The sequence below is a fragment of the Thamnophis elegans genome, unplaced genomic scaffold, assembly GCF_009769535.1.
Source record: "Thamnophis elegans isolate rThaEle1 unplaced genomic scaffold, rThaEle1.pri scaffold_97_arrow_ctg1, whole genome shotgun sequence".
NCBI classification, from domain to species: Eukaryota; Metazoa; Chordata; class Lepidosauria; order Squamata; family Colubridae; genus Thamnophis; species Thamnophis elegans.
This window is the reverse complement of record NW_022473920.1, coordinates 89,239-110,123: the sequence shown is the minus strand read 5'-3', so window position 1 is coordinate 110,123 and position 20,885 is coordinate 89,239. Positions and strand designations below refer to the sequence as shown.

Genomic DNA, 20,885 nt, shown 5'->3' with positions numbered 1-20,885 from the left:
GCCAGGAAAACTCTCAGAGTCTTTCAGAAACGAACTTCTCTTCCTCACCGGAACAAGAGTAGCCGTCACCGCTGAAGCCCTCCTGGCAGGCGCAGCGGAAGGAGCCTGGTGTGTTCAGACAGTTGGCGTTGAGGTTGCAACTGTGGGCCTCGGTGGCGCACTCGTCCAGGTCTGGGAAGGAGGAAAAACAGGAGGGAGCTGAAGGAGGAAGCCTCCCCTCCACAGCCCCACCGCCGGCGGGGACCCCGGCTAAAGTCTCCGGCCCTGAACTCAATTTATGAGCACCCTGAGGATCAACAGATTCATTCTTAAGAGGTTCTCTTCTTTACCTGAGGCATCGCATGAGCTCACATATGATTTTAGTACCCTTTCCCCCTCCACGGTCATTAAGCGAATCACCGTGGTGGCTAAATGAGACACAATTTGTGACCGTCCCTGCTGGCTTCTGCATAGTCTTGCCAATAGAATAGGATATAGATTAGAATATAAGTTAGAATATAATAGAATAATTAGAATAGAATAGAAATTAGTATAGAACAGAACAAAGAGAATAGAATAAATAAAAGGGACCTTGGAGGTCTTCTAGTCCAACCCCCTGCTCAGGCAGGGAACCCTATTCCATTTCAGACAAATGGCTCTCCAACATCTTCTTAAAGACTTCCAGTGTTGGGGCATTCACAACTTCTGGAGGCAACTTCTGTTCCACTGATTAATTGTTCTAACTGTCAGGAAATTTCTCCCTATTCTAAGTTGCTTCTCTCCTGGATTAGTTTCCACCCATTGCTTCTTGTTCTACCCTCAGGTGCCTTGGAGAATAGCTTGACTCCCTCTTCTTTGTGGCAACCCCTGAGATATTGGAAGACTGCTATCCTGTCTCCCCTAGTCCTCCTTTTCATTAAACTAGACATTCCCAGTTCCTGCAACCGTTCTTCATATGTTTGAGCCTCCAGTCCCCTAATCCTCTTTCTTGCTCTTCTCTGCACTCTTTCCAGAGTCTCCACATCTTTTCTACATAAATCGAGGGCCACCTGTATATGTGCTCAGGGAATCTTCTACCCAAGCACTCGGAAATCTACCCGGGGCTTCCAAAATTCTTCCCCTCAAATGTGGCCACTGGTTGCAAATCCTTCCCCCTCCGAGCCAGGCCAGGCGGCCGGCTGCCTTTTCCCCATCCCTGGTCACTCACCGTTGCATTTCAGCCCGTCGCCGAGCCAGCCCAGTCGGCACTTACACCGGAAGCTCCCCGGGATGTTGATGCAAGAAGCATGCATGTCACAGTTGTGAGCCCCGATTTCACACTCGTCGATGTCTGCGGGACAGAAGGAAAAAGTGAGCATGCGGGAGGACAGGAAGTACCTCAGCGACAGACATCAAAAAACCGTGGGCTCTGAAGAGCCTCACCTAAATTCTGGCTGACAATACAACAGCAGAGATGGAAGGGACCTTGGAGGTCTTCTAGTCCAACCCCCTGCCTAGGCAGGAAACCTACACCGTTTCAGACAAATGGCTATCCAACATCTTCTTAAAGACTTCCAGTGTTGGGGCATTCACAACTTCTGGAGGCAACTTCTGTTCCACTGATTAATTGTTCTCACTGTCAGGAAATTTCTCCTCAGTTCTAAGTTGCTTCTCTCCTTGATTAGTTTCCATCCATTGCTTCTTGTTCTGCCCTCAGGTGCCTTGGAGAATAGCTTGACTCCCTCTTCTTTGTGGCAACCCCTGAGATATTGGAAGGCTGCTATCATGTCTCCTCTGGTCCTTCTTTTCATCAAACTAGACATGCCCAGTTCCTGCAACCGTTCTTCTTATGTTTTATCCTCCAATCCCCTAATCCTCTTTCTTGCTCTTCTCTGCACTCTTTCCAGAGTCTCCACATCTTTTCTACATTGTGGTGACCAAAACTGGATGCCGTATTCCAAGTGTGGTCTTACCAAGGCCTTATAAAGTGATATCAACACTTCACGTGATCTTGATTCAAACTGATGCCAAAATCAGGGGGAGCACAAGGGGGTCGTGAACGGGCATGCCATACCCATAATGCTATGCGCATGACACTCCCCCCCCCTTGCATGCACACATGTGTGCGTGAACGGTAACCCCCTCTGCTTTTGGCCCTCCCCAAGTGACTTCCGGTTTGCCCGTACGCCCGGTTTTTCGCACTCTGGAGGGTGAAAAATGTCCTCAAAAGAAGGCCAGAGTCAGCCGGCCAGCGCACTCATGCGCTCTGGCCAGCTAACAGGGCAGCACCTCTGCGTGCCGCCTGTGGCATGCGTGCCGTAGGTTTGCCACCAGAGTTCTGCGGTGAGTAGCCAACCCACCTGTGCATCCCGTCGTCCCCTTCTTGACGAAGTAGCCCAGCTGGCAATGGCAGATGAAGGAGCCCTTGGTGTTCTCGCATTCCCCGTGCAGGCAGATGTTGGGGTTCAGGTCACACTCATTCACATCTGGGGGGAGGAGAAGGGAGCTGGTTGCAGGCATGTCCCCCCCCCCATTCCCACCCCGAGAAGTGCAGGCGACGTGGTGGGAGGCACCCAAGGGGATCTTACCAATGCAGGTTTTCATGTCGAGGGACGCCATGAAGCCATCAAAGCAGAGGCAGCGGTATTCCCCGGGGATGTTGGTGCACTGGCCGCCATCGCAGATATCTGGGGTGTCCTCACATTCATCGATATCTGGGAGGGAGGGAGGGAGGGAGGGGACCAAACGCAAGTCCCTAGGCATTGGCTTGCTTTCATTGTGTCCTCCTAAATCACCCCCCCGTCTCTCTGTGTCAGTGGGGCCCCCCCACCCTTTCCCTCGTGGGGTTCAGCTCCCCAGGCTCCCCTGAGGTCCAGTCCCCACAGCAGCCCCTGCAAGAGGGGAGATGGGCCTGGCTCAAAACTAACCAGAGGGGGCTTAGCTCTTGCTGGGTGAACTGCAATGGATTGGGTCACCACATTAAGAAGGTTTTCCCCTCCTTTTTCTCCTTCTCTTCTTTCCTTTCATCTCCTTCTCTGCTTCCGCTCTCCCTGTCTCCTTCCTTCTTTCCTTCCTTCCTTCCTTTCCTTCCTTCCGTTTCTCCACTCTCTCCCTCCCTTTCCATTTCCTTCCTTTCTTCTCCTTCCTTCCTTACTACTTCTCCATTCCCTCCTTCCCTTTCCCTTACCTTCTTTCCTTCTTCACCATTGCATCCTTCCTTCCTTCCTTCCTTCCTATTTCTCCATTCTCTCCCTTTCCATTTCCTTCCTTCCTTCCTTCCTATTTCTCCATTCTGTCTCTCCCTCCCTTTCCACTTCCTTCCTTTCTTCCCCTTGCTTCCTTCTTTCCTTCCTTCCTGTTTCTCCATTCTCTCCTTCCCTTTTGATTTCCTTCCCTTCTTCCCCTTCCTTCCTTCCTTCCTTCCTTCTTTCCTTCCTTCCTGTTTCTCCATTCTCTCCCTCCCTTTCCATTTCCTTCCTTTCTTCTCCTTCCTTCCTATTTCTCCATTCCCTCCCTCCCTTTTGATTTCCTTCCTTCCTTCTTCCCCATTGTTTCCTTCCTCTTCCTCCTCCCTCCCTTTACACTAAGTACCATAAGTGCAAGCAGGTACTGAAATGGGGCCAGCCAGCCAGCCAGCCAGCCCCTCTCTCCTTAAGACTCCATTCCAGCTAGAGGCTCTGCTTAATCTCTCTAGGTGTTCTTGGGGCTAGCTAGGCTACTGAAGGTACAAATCCCTCCGGGAGCTTCTATAGTTGAGGGAAGATTAGAATCCGGGCCTCTCTCTCCTGCCATTCCAGACTCTTCCCCACCGAGGACCCCCTGGCTGTTGGGCTGAGTGGAGAGACCCCCCCCCCAGGCCCCACGGGGAACCTCCACGGCTGAGACTGGGCCAGGATGGGCCCTCCTGAGGCCACTCTGGAAGGAGAGCCCGTGGGTGGGTCCCGGGAGCCCCGCCCAGCCGCTCACCCACGCAGGACCGTTTATCCGGCATCAGCGCGTAGCCTTCCCCGCAGCTGCACTCGTAGCTGCCCTCGGCGTTGGCGCAGTGGGTATCGCAGCCGCCGTTCAGGATGGTACACTCGTCTATATCTGCAGAGGGAGGCAATCGGGGGCCATGCGGGCCCAGGTTATTCACAAAAACAAGAAGGGAGGGATGTAAAATAAGATAAGATTTTATATGATATAATAGAATAATATAAATAAAAACATGATATGATAATAAATAATAAAATCAAACAGTAATATTATATAATATAGTAAATAAAATAAAACAATATGATATAATATAATATAATATAATAAAAATAATAAAATAAAATAATAAAATAAATAAAATAAAATATGATAAGATGTAATAAATAATAAAATAAAATAAAAATATGATATATGATATGATGATATGATAATAAATAATAAAAAACAGTAATATTATATTATACTAAATAAAACAATGATATGATACAATATAATATGACAAAAATAATAAAATAAAATAAATGATAAAATAAATAAATAAAATGAAATATAAAATGTAATAAATAATAAAATAAAATAAAAATATGATATGATGATATGATAATAAATAATAAAATAAAAGTAATATATAATGTAATAAATAAAATAAAACAAAACAATGATATAATATAATATAATATAATAAAATTAATAAAATAAAATAAATAATGTAATAAATAAAATAAAATATAAGATGTAATAAATAATAAAATAAAATAAAAATATGATATGATGGTATGATAATAAATAATAAAATAAAACAGCAATATTATATAATATACTAAATAAAATAAAACAATGATATGATACAATATAATATAACAAAAATAATAAAATAAAATTAATAATAAAATAAATAAAATAAAATATGATAAGATGTAATAAATAATAAAATAAAATAAATATGACGTGATAATAAATAATAAAATAAAAGAGTAATATTATATAATATAATAAATAAAATAAAACAATATGATACAATATAATATAATAAAAATAATAAAATAAATAAAATAAAATACAATTTAATATAATAAAAATAATAAAATAAATAAAATATGATAAGATGCAATAAATAATAAAATAAAATACAAATATATGATATGATGATATGATGTGATATAATAATTAAGGACTCGATAGGCAGACAAAAGGGCCAAATCTAACCTGAAGACGGGGATGGCTGTGGGATCAATAAAATAATTAACAAAATAAAGTAAATTTGGGGAGGCCACAAGGTCCTCTGGGGGGGGGGGGGATGCTTCCATGGATGCAATGCCCTCCCCACCACCAATACAATATAGTCACTCCTGGATTTACAACCACAATTGAGCCCAGAATTTCGGTCATTAAACGGTTGCTGCCATTAAGCAAGGCACCCATGCAATCCCACCTCTCCTCACGGCAGTCATTATGCGGAGCGTGAGATGGCTTGGGGTGGTGGTGGTTAGGGAAGGCCTTGGATTGCCGAACGAATGGCCGTAAAGCGAGGACTATCTCTAAGGAGCCACCCGAGAAACCTCAAAATGCCCCCGATCAGATCAACCCCCAAGCTTTTCCCTCTTCCTCCCCAACACCCGGGTAAAATTCCCGGATTCTGAATCTGCCGTGCCCCGATTGGCTATTCTCCAAGGGTTTCCCCGGGTGGATCCTTTCCTGCCCCTCTTAAAATACCACGGTTCTCCTCCTCCTCCTCCTCCTGCTGCTGCTGTGTGATGCTGTTTGGAGCTGCAGGGAGGTAGCCCCCCCCCCCTCTCTCCTAGAAAAATGAGATATCCTGGGAAATATTGAAAAAGGCAGAAGACTATTTTCTCCCCTGGATAAGAAATGGAGAAACATGTTTTTAGGCAGGAAACAGACTCACTCTTCGTAGCCCCCACCTTTGTCAATAGCTAGTCTAGTCTACATAACGAAGGTGGGATTAGCCTTCCCCGGAAACTCACCACACGGCATCTGGGAACTCAACCAAGCTTGGGACTCAAAAGGATACACAACCTACGAAGTTAGCTAAGGACCCCCTGACCCTGGGAGTCTAACAACCAATCAGAATGCATTTCTTACACAGAGAGGTGGGGCCGAACAGAGAGTAAAAAAAAACGCAGGAACTCTCAGCAAGGCCCCTTTTCCCTCTCCTTTCCTTCTCCACCCAACCCAACATCTGGAAGCATCTGGATCCCCCTTTTCTGCTCAGGACCTCAAGCCACGTGGTCCTGTCCACCATTAAACCCTCTTTCCACGCAGCCTCCGGGTTTCCCCCACTTGGAGCTGAACCCAGGAGGACGTTTCCTTCCAACAGAGCCCATCAATGCATCCTCAGCTCTGGGTTTGGGGAAGCCAGGGACGATCTCCCCCGCCCCCCCCCCAAGCCCCTTTGCCTGGACCGCCAGTCCTCGATCTGGCAAAAGAGGAAGGCGGGGAAGGAGGAAGACTCACCGACACAGCCCTGCCGGTCGAGGGTGGCCTGGTATCCGGAGTCACAGGCGCACTGGTAGGTGCCAATGACGTCCACGCAGCGCCCGTTCCGGCACAGGCTGTCGCTCAGGGAGCACTCGTTGACATCTGCGGAAGTTGAAGGGGTTGAAGGGAGGGTCTCAAGATGGGGGGAGAGCGGGGCCCCTTTGGCCGGGGTCAAGGGGCTGCTCCCCCTCCGCACTCAGCCTCCGGAGGGATGAGGACGCGAGCCCCTTCCCCCTCTCCTCTGCTCCAACAGGGGCACCAGCACAGGAGGCGCTTAGGAATCCCTGGGCACAGCGGGGTCCTTGGCACGCCCTCTGTTTCCTTCCAGGCATCTCATTACCAAAGTAGCCAACATCATCAGTGCTACGAGAGAGTGGGGCTTGCGAGGAGGAGGGGGAGGAGGAGGAGGTGGGGGAGTGGGAGAAGGAGGGGGAAGAGGAAGGGGAGGAGGAGAAGAGGAGGAGGGGGAGTTGGAGGAGGAGGGGGAGGGGGGAGGAGATGTAAGTGGAGGGGGAGGAGGGGGAGTTGGAGGGGGGAGGGGGAGTTGGAGGAGGGGGAAGAGGAGGAGGAGTGGGAGGAGATGCGAAGGGAAGGTGGAGGACGGGGAGGGGAGGAGGGGGGAGGGGAGGAGGAGGGGAAGATGAGGAGTGGGAGGAGATGGAAGGGGAGGGGAGGAGGGGGAGGGGAGGGGGAGGAGGAGGGAGAGGGGAGAAGGAGATGGATTGGAGTAGGAGGGGGAGGGGAGGGGAAGGAGGAGGGGGAGGGGGAGAACAGCAGGGTTGTAAGGTCCTTGGTGCTCTCTGAGCTCAGTGGTTTTCTTGCAGACATTTCATTCCTCAACTAGGTAACATTATCAGTGCTAGAAGGCAGGGGGGTTATTCCCAGTGTGACCGGAGATATCCTTGGTGATTCCCTGATTAGACTGGGCACTAAACTGGGCAAACAACCGGGCACGGATGCCAATGAGGCATTAGAAGAACTGGAATGGGTTCATCCATCCAGTTCAGGCTCTGGATCCTTCCAGTCCGGCCTTCGGCGCCCCCGCCTGCCTGCCCGGCTGGGGGCATACGGGGGGGCTCCCAGTCAGTGGTGAAATCTAGATTTTCTTACTACAGGTTCTGTGGGCGTGGCTGGGTGGGCGTGGCTATGTAGTCAGGTAACTGGGGGCTCAAAAGACTCACTTTAACCATGCCCTGCTTCTCCTCTGAAGCTGCCTCTGGTGCCAGGTCTGCAGCCCTTCCTTCCTTTCCTTTTTCCCTCCCTCCCTCCCTCCCTCCCTTTCTTCTTTCTTTTTCTTTCTTTCCTTCTTTCTCCTTTCTTTTCCTTTTTTTGCCCTTCCTTCCCTCCTTCCCTCTTTCTTTCTTTCTTTCTTTCTTTCTTTCTTTCTTTCTTTCTTTCTTTCTTTCTTTCTTTCTTTCTTTCTTTCTTTCTCAGCACCCCCCACTCCATGCTTTTGGCCTAGTGGGCCTCAGGGAAGCCTGCTGGGAGCAAAAACGCCCCCCCCCTCTCCACATTTCTGGAGAACCTGTAGCAAAAAAAAATTGCTTAAAACTTTTTTTAAAAAAAAGTTCCAAAGATCAGCTGTGTGACGTGCGATCGTCAGAACATTTTTTTAAAAAACTTTTCTTAGTATTTTTTACTACCGGTTCTGTGAACCAGGAGTATCCCTTCGCGGCTGCTGCGCTCTCCGCCCCCCGCCCCCCAGCAAAGAGGATTCCAGGGAAGCCCCTAAGTTAGCAAAGAGGGGCTTCATCCCCATTCCCCCTGAATATTCCCCATTCCAGGGGTGGGTTACTCTTACCGCCACTACCGGTACGCTGCTCATCGTCTGGTCATGAACACGCCGGGCGTGCGCTGTGCACATGCCTGACGTGCACTGCGCACGCATGCACACTCCACTACCCCTGTGACACCTAGCTGCTCGTCGGAGGCCGTGCAGGCGCCGCACGCAATTCACCCGGTCGCCTCAAAAACAGGTATGGAATGCGGGCGGGTGAGTGGGCCGGACGAGCCATCGTGCCAGTACGGCGGCCGCTATTCCCGACTGCTACCAGTACCGTACCGGCCGAAACCGACCACTGCCCCATTCCCCCCCTCTTCGTAACAAATGTCTCCAAGGGACGACTCACCTACGCAGACGTTGCCCTCGGCAGTCAGTTCGTGCCCCGGAGGGCAAAGGCACTCAAAGCTGCCCTCATTGTTGACGCAGACCCCTCCCCGGCACAGGAGTGGGTCTCGCTCGCATTCATCAATATCTGGAAGATTTAAAAGCCCGGCTGAGTTGGGAAACCAGCAAAGGAGTTTTATCTCCTACGTGACCCACCGCTTGGAGTTCAGAGTTACAACAGGCTTCCCCAGGGCTACTTATGACCTGAAGCTCTGACCGTCCCATCCCCCCCACCCCCATCCCAAAGGACGCTTCTTTATGTTTTAGGCCTTTGGTCTCGCATTTATGGTCGTTGGCAGCCTCCCGGAGCCACCCCATTTCTGCCTTTTCCCCGAGTTTCTGGCAGTTACCGTATTTTTTGGACTATAAGACACAACGGTATATAAGACGCACGAAGATTCCGAAGAGGTAAGTAAGACAAAAAAAGGTTTTGTCCTCCTTGCCCCCCAGGAGCACTCTGCAGGCTTCAGCAGGGCTGGGGGGGGGCGGGGGGGGAGGCAAAACCGCCTCCATTTTTGCAAAGAACGGGCGGAAAATGGGCTGTTTTTTTTGCAAAAGTGGGGGCATTTTTGCCTTCCCACAGTCTTCCTGAAGGCTGCAGAGTGCTCCTGGGGGCTGGGGGAAGGCAAAAATGCCTCTGTTTTTGCAAAAAATGGCCTGTTTTTCGCAAAAATGGGATGCAGGGGTGGGGCTTCGGGAGGCCCAAAATGGCTGTATTCAGTGTATCAGATACCAATATTTCCTCCCTCTTTTAGAGGGGGGGAAAGGTGTGTCTTATATTCTGAAAGATACGGTACTTCTGAAGCCCCCCCCCCCATGAAGAATACGGGTTCATTTGCATTAATAAGCGGTTGTGTGTTTTTTTCTTAATCTCCGCAGCCTAGGCTTAAGGTCGTAAAATTGGAGGTGATGGCCTGCTTAACAACAAGCATAAGTTATTCCCATAATTCCAACATCAATTATAGTCATAAGTCAAGGACTAAACTAAAGGGCCAGTATGGTGCAGTGGTTAAGATGCTGGTCTAGAAAGCAGGAGACGGTGAGTTCTAGTCCTGCCTTGGGCATAGAAGCCAGCTGGGTGACTTTGGGCCAGTCGCCTTCTCAGCCCAAGGGTGAAATATGGCCGCAAGTGCTGTTTTTCAGTGACGTTGGATCTGGATCCCTTTCAGTCTGGATTCAGGCCTGGCTTCAGCACGGAAACCGCACTGATCGATGATCTCTGGAGAGCCAGGGATGGAGGTCATGCCTCCATCCTAGTGCTTCTTGACCTCTCAGCGGCCTTCGATACCATCGACCATGGTATCCTTCTGCGATGGTTACGAGAGGTGGGGGTGGGAGGCACCGTTCTTCGGTGGTTCTCCTCCTACCTCTCGGACAGGTCGCAGTCGGTGTTGGTCAGGGGGCAGAGGTCGACCCCTGGGCCCCTGAAATACGGGGTCCCACAGGGTTCGGTCCTGTCCCCCCTCCTGTTTAACATCTACATGAAGCCGTTGGGTGAGATCATTCAGCGGCACGGGATAAAATACCATCAGTATGCGGACGATACCCAGTTGTATCTGTCCGCCTCGTGCCAACTCAGTGAAGCGGTTGACGTGATGTGCCAGTGCCTCGAGGCTGTCAGGGTCTGGATGGGGGTTAACAAGCTTGCGCTCAATCCAGACAAGACCGAGTGGCTTGTGTGTTTCCCTCCCAAAAATTTGGTTAGTATTCCATCAATCAGGCTGAGGGGGGTGAAATTCTACGCCCCTCAGACAGGGTTCGCAATTTGGGAGTCCTCCTGGACCCACAGCTGACCTTAGAACATCATCTGTCGGCTGTGACCAGGGGGGCATTTGTTCAGGTTCGCCTGGTGCACCAGTTGCGTCCCTACCTGAATCAGGAGGCACTCGCAACAGTCACTCACGCCCTCGTGACCTCAAGACTGGACTACTGCAATGCGCTCTACATGGGGCAGCCCTTGAAGAGTATTCGGAGACTTCAGCTCATCCAGAATGCAGCCGCGCGAGCGATTGTAGGTGCACCTCGGTACACGCACGTTACACCTATCCTCCGCGAGCTGCACTGGTTACCGATTGGTCTCCGGATACGCTTCAAGGTGCTAGTTGTCACTTATAAAGCCCTTCATGTTATTGGACCTGGGTACTTGAGAGACTGCTTGCTGCCAATTACCTCCCAAAGACCCATTACATCCCACAGAGTAGGCCTCCTCCGGGTTCCGTCTACCAGCCAATGTCATCTGGCTACTACCCGGGGGAGGGCCTTCTCTGTGGCAGCTCCGGCCCTTTGGAACGAGCTCCCCGCAGAGATTCGGACCCTCACCTCTCTCCAGGCCTTCCGAAAAGCCGTTAAAACCTGGCTGTGTCAGCAGGCCTGAGGTTGATGAGTTCCCTTCCCCTCTCGATTTGTGTGGCTGTTGGTCGTTTTTTTTAAATGCCTGTATTTGTCGTTTTGTTGTGTTTCCATTTTCCCTTTGGGTTTGTGCGCCGCCCTGAGTCTCACTGGGAATAGGGCGGCATATAAGTAAAACGAAACCTAAACCTAAACGTTGTAACTTCAAATGGTCAGTAAATGAATCGATGCCTTTGCCTCACCCTGGGGCCCACTCCTTACCCATACAGTTCTTCATCATCATAAAGCCGCTCTCGTAGCCTTCAAAGCATTCGCACTCAAAACCGCCAGGCGTGTTGACGCAGGCGCCGTGGCCGCACAGGTCTGGCGAGATCCGGCACTCATCTATATCTGGGGGAGGGGTTAGAGAGAGGAGGAGGAGGGTCAAGGCAGGCTCCAACGGAAGCTCCCTTGGGAGAATGTGGGGGTTTCCGAATTCCTGCGAGGTTGCGGTGCACCTGCAGAGGCAGCTCGACCCCCATGGCCACGGTGGGTCACCTTGGGTGGCCTCCAGAAGTCTGCAACATCTCCTGTTGGTGGCCACTACGACAGCCATGGGCCTGACCCACCTTATGTAGGTCCTGAAACACAGGGAGGGAGGGAGCGAGGAGAGGAAAAAGGGATGGTTGAAGAAGGCAAGGCGAGGAAAGGAGGAGAGAGGGGAGGAAGAGAGAAAGAAAGTAAAGAGAAAAAGAGAAAAAGAAAGACAGAGAGGAAGGTGATAAAGAGGAAGAAATTAAAGAAGGGACAGAGGGAGGGAGGAAAGAGAAAGCAAGGAAGGAGATAGGAAGGAAAGGAAGGAGAAAGCAAGGAAAGAATAAAAAGGGGAGAGAAGGAAGAAGGGAGAGAAGAATTGAAGGCAGGATAAATGAAGAGATAAAGGGAGGAAGGGAGAGGGAGGATGGAAGGAAGGAGTTAGGAAGGAAGGAAAAAGGGAGGGAGGGAGGGAGGAGAGGAAAAGAAGATGGTTGGAGGAGGCAAAGCGAGGAAAGGAGGAGAGAGAGAGAAAGAAAGGAAAGAGAAAAAGAAAGAATGAAAAGAAAGAAAGGCAGAGAGGAAGGTGATAAAAAGAAAGGAATGGAAGGGACGGAGGGAGGAAAGGGAAAGGAAGGAAAGAATAAAAGGGGAGGGAAGGAAGAAAGGCGAGAGGAATTGAGGAAGGGATAAAGGAAGAGATGAAGGGTGGACAGAAGGAAGGAAAGAAATAGGAAGGAAAGGAAGAAGGGAGGAAGAAAAGAGAGATGAAGGAAGGAGGGAGAGAGAAATGAAGAAGAAGAAAAATGAAGGGAAGGAGGAAGGGAGGAAGGGCATTTCATGGACAAAGCTGGAAGCAGGAATTCTGAGTGTGAATCAACCGAGGTTAGTAGAGAGGGGTGAGGATTTTACACCTGGACCAGTGGTGGGTTTCAAAAATTTTTGGAACCTCTTCTGTAGGTGTGGCCTGCTTTCCGGGTCCACTGGTGGAACCTCTTCTAACCAGTTCGGTAGATTTGACGAACCGGTTCTACCGAACTGGTGCGAACCGGTAGGAACCCACCTCTGACCTGGACTCACCTGTGCAGTTCCTCTCCTCGGCATCCAGAGCGAAGCCGTTGCCACAGAGACACCGGAAGCTCCCGATGGTGTTGCGACAGGTGCCGTGGGTGCAAAGAGCAGAGAACATCTTGCATTCGTTCACATCTGGGGAAAGCCAGAAAGACGACGGTTCAGTATCGGTACCACCCTTTACGAGGGCCTCAAAGATCCCCAGGGAGAGAGCAAACGACCAGAGGACTGTAAGGAATATAAACCCTTCCGTTCTCCACCGTTCCGTTCAGAACGGAAGAAGCTTTTCGGAGGAGAAGCAAAACCTCTTCAAAGATAAGGAACATCCAGCTGTTTTCCCAACCAGGACCTGGATGGCTGAGAATCCCCAGAGGTGCTCAAACTACACCTTGTAAGTGCAAGCTCTTGCCCTTTACGGAAGAGCTGACAAAGGTGCTTGAGGAGGGGTGTCCACGCGGTAACAGACCACGGAAAGTGAGAAATTCTGCCCAGGATAAAGCTACTTACCGTATTTTTCGGAGTATAAGAAGCAACTTTTTTACCCCAAAAAAGAGGGTGAAAATCTGGGTGAGTCTTATACACTGAATACAGCATTTTTGGCCTCCCTGAAATCCCGTCCCCTTCGCAAAAATGGACGTGCAGAGGATTTGGAAGGCCTGCAAAGTGCTCCTGGGGATTGGGGGGGGGGGCAAAAACGAGCAAAAAAACAGGTCATTTTTTGCTCGTTTTTGTCCCCCCAGTCCCCAGGAGCACTCTACAAGCCTCCTAAAGGCTATGCATGCCTTTTTGGGGGGTGAAAAACGGGGCCATTTTTTGCTTGGTTTTGCCCCCCACCCCGCCCCCAGGAACACTTTGCAGGCCTCTCAAACTCTCTGCATGCCCCGTTTTTCACAAAAAAATGAGGCATGCAGAGAGTTTGGAAGGTCTGCGGAGTACAAAAACTTTTTTTAAAAATTACTTCTTTAAAACCTCAGTGCATCTTATACTCCAAAAAATACAGTAGGTGTTGCAGAGAAGAAACTCAATGCCAGACAAGTGCCATCTTTTTCCCCGGGCGTTAATACACTCATTACAATTGAACTTTGTTGCATAATACATTCCATCAAACATTCGCTGCAAATTATTCAGGTATGAGAATTCATGGCTGGCAGAGAAATGGTAGCAAGGTCAGCCGATGAACAGGGATAGCAACTAAGTCAGCCAATGAGGGCTGTTTGGAAACAGAAACAGTGCTTGCTGTGTGAGCAACAAGGAGACAGCAAGGAGCCTAGGCGTGGCTTAGCTCTGTAGCTCTGAGTCTGTGCTGAGCTCTAAACTAGTCTGCTCCTCTGAACTGAAACTGAAACTGTTCTCTCCTCTGCCTGTCTTTGCCTGTATTTCCTACCACGTTGGTATTGTATATATGCCTTGTTATGCCGTGTTATTATATATATACAAGGAAGTTAATGAATCCTGCTTAATCAGTTACCTGTTCTGACCTCTTCCCTTCCGTACGCCGAGGCACTCTGAGACAAGATTACTGCTAGACAATTTATTCACAGTAAATTAACATACCAATAAGACTTTGGCAGCAATCCAGACTTCCAAGATAAGAAATACACACGAGAGCTTCTCCAGCGTTGGTATATTAGTTGAATCCTGCAAACAGCCTCCTCCCAAAGTCTCTCCTTATATACTCTCTTGGGAGTAGCCTAATTACAACCACCTAGGTCCAATTATCTTTTGTATCTGTGTAGTTGCTGTTGTCGCTTATCTGCCCGCCTTTGCCTGGCATCCGGGACCAACTCCCTTAGCTCCTCCCCACTGCTCCAAGGCCTGACATCTTCACCACTGCTCCAGGGCCTGAGGTCATGGGCACACTCCCTTTGGCTTTCACTGCTGCTCCATGCCTCAGGCACCTCCTGGTGACCAGTCAGCCTCTCTGGTCCCTGCTCGGAGTCTGAACCCTGTCCAGGGCCCTCCACATCTTCCAGAGCTGACTCATAGGGCCCGTCGCTATTGGAGGCTGTTTGCAGCTCCAACGGCTCCTGCTGGGCCACAACAGTTACCTGTGTGTACTTTCTGGATGTGATTGCTGTAGCAAACTCTGACAAGGTTCTCGGTCAATAGAGCAGAACCCACACATTTCTAAATCCCCTCCAGTGGTGAAATTCATTTTTTTTTTACTACCGGTTTTGCGGGCGTGGCTTGGTGGGCATGGCTTGGTGGGCATGGCTTGGTGGGCGTGGCAGAGGAAGGATACTGCAAAATCCCCATTCCCTCCCCACTCTGGGGCCAGCCAGAGGTGGCATTTGCCGGTTCTCCGAACTACGCAAAATTTCCGCTACCGGTTGTCCAGAACCTGTCAGAACCGGCTGGATTTCACCCCTGTGCTCCTCCCGAACTGTGGTTTAAGGAGGATCCCCAATCTTTGCCTTACTCCCCTATTATGGCTGTGTCTCCCCCCCCCCCTCGTGCTAAGCCTTCCACTGATTCTTAGCCCCTCCTTGGTTTCCATCTTATTCCCCACGGACGGATTTCCGCCATCGTCCTTCCGCACCCCGTCCTCGCACCTTTGTAAAAAGGCCTGCCGGATAAGAGGTCTCCCCTGTTGGCAAAGCCGGGTCCCCGCGGACAGATGGCTTTGAATTCGGCCGAGCCGGGCTTGGGGCATTCCTCGCAGTCCTTGCCCCAGGCCGCGCCGACAGAGCAGCAGCAAAGGTCGATGCGGTATTTCCCTGGCAGCGCCACGGTGCACTCGTCCTCGGCCCACTTCATGTAACACTGCTCCAGCCGCACATCTGGATGGGAGAGAAACGAGAATGAATGGAGGAATTGGAAAGCTGGGGTGAGGACTGTCCTTAGTGAAAAAGCAGAGAGCCGGGATTTTTCTTTCCTTCCTTCCTTCCTTCCTTCCTTCCTTCCTTCCTTCCTTCTCTTCTCTCATCTCCAATCGCCTGCTCACCCATCCTTTTTTCTTTCCTCTCCTTCCTTCCTTTTTCTTTCTTCCTTTCTTCTTTTCTTTTCTTTCTTTTTCTCTTCTCTTCTCTTCCCTTCCCTGTTCACCCATCCCCTTTTCCTTTCCTTTCCTTTCCTTTCCTTTCTTTCTTGTTCTTTCTTTCCTTTTCCCTCTCCTCTCCCCTTGCCTGCTCACCCATCCCTTTCTATTCCTCTCCTTTCTTTCTTTCTTTCTTTCTTTCTTTCTTTCTTTCTTTCTTTCTTTCTCCCTCTCTTCTCCCCTTGCCTGTTCACCCATCCCTTTACTTTCCTCTCCTTCTCTTTCTTTCTTTCTTTCTTTCTTTCTTTCTTTCTTTCTTCCTTTCTTCCTTCCTTCCTTCCTTCCTTCCTTCCTCTCCTCTCCCCTTGCCTGCTCACCCATCCCTTTTTACTTTCCTTTCCTTCCTTCCTTCTTTCCTTCCCTTCCTTCTTCTCTTTCTATCTCCCTCTCTTTCTCCCTTCCTCCCTTTCCTTCCCTCCTTCTGATCCCCCTCTCAATCTCTTTCCCTTCCTTTCCACTCTTCCCATTCCCATTCCTCCTCTCCCCTCCTTTCCTCTCCTCTGGACATTTACATTGATTATTTTGCTCCCTCTGGAAAGCTGGAGAAGACAGTTGTACAGTAGTCCTCAACTTACGACTATTCGTTTAATGGGCACTTGAATTTACAATGATGCTGGAAAACAGTGACTTACAACAGGTCCTTAGCCCTGTGATTGTTGCGGCATCCCCAAATGGTCACAGAACTAAACAATTGGCATTGGCTAAGCTTTTAGTCTGACGTCCCTCCCAGGGCGTCCCCAGGCATCCAACCCATGGGAGACCTCCCTGCTCACTGCCCCAAGGCAAGCTGGGGTATCAAAGGCATGATGTGTTCCAGGGTTTGGCAATATTTGCAGCCCTCCCCTTTGGTTTGTGACTGGAGTCCCCATGGATCAAACTTTCAGCTTTCCCCAAGAGAAGAAGGTGGCCAGATGAGACACCTCGCCTGGTCCTCACCCACGCAGGTCCGGCCAGAGCCATCCAAAGTCAAGCCTTCTGGGCATTCGCATCGGAAGGACCCCGCCGTGTTCACGCAGTGGCCGTTGGGGCAGACGCCTGGGAAGACGTCGCACTCGTTCACATCTGGTGGGGCAGAGAGAAAGACCGGTTGGAGGGCAGAAGGTCTTGCTAGAACCCGTGGCTGGGGCAGCCCTAGAAGACCTCCCTATCGTTCTTCTCAAGGAGCACCATTTCCCAGACTGCGGGGAAACCTCCCCTCTGAGCAGAGCTGAGTTGAGGTTGTGTCAACGCTTGAGTGGTCCAACTTGAGAAGAACTAGGTTGTGACGTTCTTTGACCCTCTGCCCGGTTCCACAGCAGGTTGTCTCTGAGCATCTTCACAGCCTTCCTCTGGAATCTCTCAGAGACAACCAATTCCTCTTTCTCGGGTGCTCCACAGCCAGCCCCTCAAGAAACAAAGGCTGGGCCCACCAACCAGAGATGGAAGCTACCTTCACAAGAGAGACCTTTCCTCCTGGCGTAACCTCGCGGACAGGCGGCATCTGGAGCCGAAGAGAGAGAAGGGGGCGAATTTTTTAGCATGTTGGCTTGTTGGAAGACCCAAAGGAAGGGACCCCTGTGGATCCGAGCCCCACTTTACCGATCTCACAGCGTTCACAGGGGCTTCCCCAGGCAGCCCCCAGCGTAGCACAGCATTCGGACTTCAAGGTAGCCCCGTTGATGTTGACTTCACAGCGTCCTTCTTGGATGTTGAGCCAACAGGTGCCCTTCATGCTGTCTGGGGGTGCAGGAAAAAGCAGAGAGACAGGTTGGAGGAGGCAGGAGTGGTGTGGTGGCCAAGAGGTGGAGCTCTCGCCTCACAATCAGGAGGTTGTGAGTTTGATCCTAGGTAGTGGCAGATATTTCTCTCTCTGGGCACACTGAGAACAATATCTGCTGAGCAAAACTCCACATTGGTGACAGGAAGGGCATCCAGCCATTAAAACACTCTGCTAGTTCCATTCAGTCGCCCAGACTCCACCCCACAATGGATTATGGGGTTGTTAAATGACGATGATGACAGGTTGGAGAGGGAAAGAGGCATCATCCAAAAGTTAGAAAAGGACATTTCGATCCTCACTTGCTGGCGAGAAACAGTCCAGCCAACCCATTGTCTTCTACAACTAGATGAGGTGCTTCTATTTTACTAGAAGGCTACTGTGAAGGAATTGCACAGCAAGTGTCCCAAATGAAGCCAAAGACGCTGACACAGAGTTGTCATTTTATAGAAAATAAATATATTTAACATCTATTTTACAATAAATAAGATAGTCAGGCACATCACTACATCATCATGAGGTAAATCGTGAGGTAAATAAAAAAGGATACAGAGCAGTAGAAGAAAAACATGGGGGGGGGGAGAGAGGGCAACTCCCCCTGTTCACCCACAACAACCAATCATAGCACAGATTGCCTCATGCAGGAGCAGACTGGATAGTCAGGGACAGAGAATCATCATGAGGTAAATCAAAAAGGATACAGAGCACACAGGTGGGAAAACAGGGAAACTCCCCCTTTACACTCACAGGAACCAATCACAGAGTAGATTGCCTCATGCAGAAGCCCACTCTCTCCGGTCAACTACAATTGTGTGTTCTGGTCAATTTTACACTACTGTTCCAGCTATTAAATTAAATATCTTAACAGTTACAATAACAGAATCTTACAAGTCTCAAAATACAAACTTCCCACTGCCATTTTAAACTACCTGATCCGTTAGGGTGGGTCCTTCCTAATTTTTTCGCCTGACCGTTGAGTCACTGAGGGCTCCTGCCTCTCTTCTCTGATGGTTGCCTACCCAGCTAATCTTCCCCTTGCCTACAACACACAATTGTAGTTGACCGGAGAGAGTGTGGGCTTCTGCATGAGGCGATCTACTCTGTGATTGATTGCCGTGAGTGTAAAGGGGAGTTTCCCTGTTTTCCCGCCTTTTTTCTTCTGTGTGCTCTGTATCCTTTTTGATTTACCTCATCCACATATTAAACAGGGTGACCATTCCCTGGCACTCCCCTTCTCAATCTCCAGAGTCTTGGACCCAAGTTCTGAGACCCAGGCTTATGACCATCACTGGTCAGGGCAGCTCCTTACCAACACAGATAGTGCCACTGGGATCCAGTTTGCTTCCGGGCGAACACTCACACGCAAAGGACCCAGCGTTGTTCCGGCAGAGCCCGTTGACACAGGGGTTGGATGTGCATTCATTGATATCTAGGAGAGAGAAAGAAAACAGGGCAACCTATAGGCGGGGAAGGGGATGGGGTATTACCACATTTTTCGGAGTATAAGACGCACTCCACCCCCTCAAAAAAATGGGTGAAAATTTTGGTGCGACCTATAGACCAAATATGGGCTCCCGAACCCCCTACGAGTCACATTTTCACCCTTCTTGGCCCACAGAAGCACTCTGCAGTGCTCTGCACAGCCTGTTTTCACCAAAAACAGGTCTGTTTTGGGGCTCTCAAACTCTCCCCATGTCACATTTTCGACCTCCCCAGCCCCCAGAAACACTCTGCATGCCAAAAATGGGACGTCCAAAAGGTTTGGGAGGCCCAAAATAGTCCTCTTTTTGGCCTGCAAAGTGCTTCTGGGGGGCCGGGAGGGGGGCAAAAACGAGACGGGCAGGGGTCAAAAAATATTTTTTTCTTGTTTTCTTCCTCTAAATCTAGGTGCGTCTTATAGTCCGGTGCATTTTATAGTCCAAAAAACATGGTATTTGTGTGTAAAGGAAGAAGTCAAGATGGTGGCCAAAGCTGTCTGAATAAAGGCCCATATGGCAACCTATGTGAACGAGGTCTGGGGTTTTAATAATGCCACAGCAGCCAACAATTTGACTTTTTCACTCATCACCTGACCCTGGATTCGGGGGGGGGGGGGAATTAACAGAATTACAGAGTTGGAAGGGACCTTGATGGTCATCTAGTCGAACCCCCTTTTCATGCAGGACACCCATTTCAGACAAATGTCTGAAATCCAGTCTCTTCTTAAAAACCTTCAGTGTCGGAGCACCCAAAACCTCTGGAGGCAACTTCTGTTCCACTGGTTAATTGTTTTCACTGTTAGGAAATTTCTCCTCAGTTCTAAGTTGCTTCTCTCCTTTGGTTAATTTCCACCCATTGCTTCTTGTTCTGCCCTCAGGTGCCTTGGAGAATAGCTTGACTCCCTCTTCTTTGTGGCGACCCCTGAGATATTGGAAGACTGCTATCATTTCTCCCGTAGTCCTTCTTTCTATTAAACTAGACACACCCAGTTCCTGCAACCGTTCTTCGTATGTTTGAGTCTCCAGTCCCCTTAATCCTCTTTGTTGCTCTTCTCTGCACTCTTTCCAGAGTCTCCACATCTTTTCTACATCGTGGAGACCAAAACTGGATGCAAATATTCCAAGTGTGGCCTTACCGAGGCCTTATAAAGTGGTATTAACTCTTCACGTGATCTTGATTCTCTCCCTCTGTTGATGCCGCCTAGAACTGTGTTGGCTTTTTTTGGCAGCTGCTGCACACGGCTGGCTCCTATTTAAATGGTTCTCCACTCGGACTCCAAGATCCCCCCCACAGTTACTACTATTGAGCAAGGTACCACCTATGCTGTACCTGTGCATTTCGTTTTCCTTGCCTAAATGTAGAACCTTACTTATCACTGAATTTTATTTTGTTAGACAGGGCCTAGTGTTCACAAGTGTGTCAACAAGAAATTAAAAGCTGAATTGTTTCTGAGGATCTGTTCCAATTTCCTGCTTCGTGGCCATCAACTATTTGGGGTCTACCACATTCAACCGTCCCTTGACTGCCATGGTTTCAAGACTTCCACCTGGATATTTGGGGTTCCAAGGTGGTTACCTTCACATGTGTCTGTCTCAGTCTGGAAGACAAACCCTTTCGGGCAGCTGCAGCTGTAGCTCCCGGGCGTGTTGCGACACAGTCCGTTGTCACACAACAGGCGATTGATGGCACATTCATCAACATCTGGCGAGAGAAAGTAAAGGCACAGAACCTGAGCAACGGGGCTGGCAGGTGGATGGGAGAGCAACCTTTTTTCCCCCATCTTCTCTTGAGCCATAAGGACTAGCCACTTTAAACAAAAACAAAAATCAAGGGAATCTAACAGGATAGGCAGGACAATGGAGTTTATTTCTGACTTTCCCCTTTTTCCTATCCTTCCCGTTGGGGATTAGATGGAGAATCACAATTTCCCAGGAGAGAGATGTCCATTCTGTCAACTACCAGAAGTTATTCACCTTCAAGGTCAAGTTTTTTTTGCAAAAGTTGAATAACTCCCGCGGAAGTCTTTGACGCTCTCTGAGCTGGGTTGTACATTTGCAGACATTTCGTTACCTGACTAAGTTACC

At 49.4% G+C, this 20,885-nt stretch overlaps 1 protein-coding gene across 1 annotated transcript in view; it reads right to left on the bottom strand.

Moving 5' to 3' along the window:
- Positions 1 to 20,885, bottom strand: part of LOC116523713 (fibrillin-2-like) — a gene marked incomplete at its 5' end in the record, with an annotated part of 185,510 nt that overhangs the window by 76,364 nt on the left and 88,261 nt on the right. The window contains 14 exons of the mRNA XM_032238847.1: positions 49 to 171; positions 1,187 to 1,309; positions 2,319 to 2,444; positions 2,547 to 2,672; positions 3,925 to 4,047; positions 6,406 to 6,531; positions 8,559 to 8,684; positions 11,207 to 11,335; positions 12,539 to 12,664; positions 15,082 to 15,309; positions 16,503 to 16,628; positions 16,996 to 17,046; positions 17,145 to 17,282; positions 18,632 to 18,751. Of these exons, the coding sequence (XP_032094738.1) occupies positions 49 to 171; positions 1,187 to 1,309; positions 2,319 to 2,444; positions 2,547 to 2,672; positions 3,925 to 4,047; positions 6,406 to 6,531; positions 8,559 to 8,684; positions 11,207 to 11,335; positions 12,539 to 12,664; positions 15,082 to 15,309; positions 16,503 to 16,628; positions 16,996 to 17,046; positions 17,145 to 17,282; positions 18,632 to 18,751 (1,791 nt within the window). The remainder of the gene's footprint in view (positions 1 to 48; positions 172 to 1,186; positions 1,310 to 2,318; positions 2,445 to 2,546; positions 2,673 to 3,924; positions 4,048 to 6,405; positions 6,532 to 8,558; positions 8,685 to 11,206; positions 11,336 to 12,538; positions 12,665 to 15,081; positions 15,310 to 16,502; positions 16,629 to 16,995; positions 17,047 to 17,144; positions 17,283 to 18,631; positions 18,752 to 20,885) is intronic.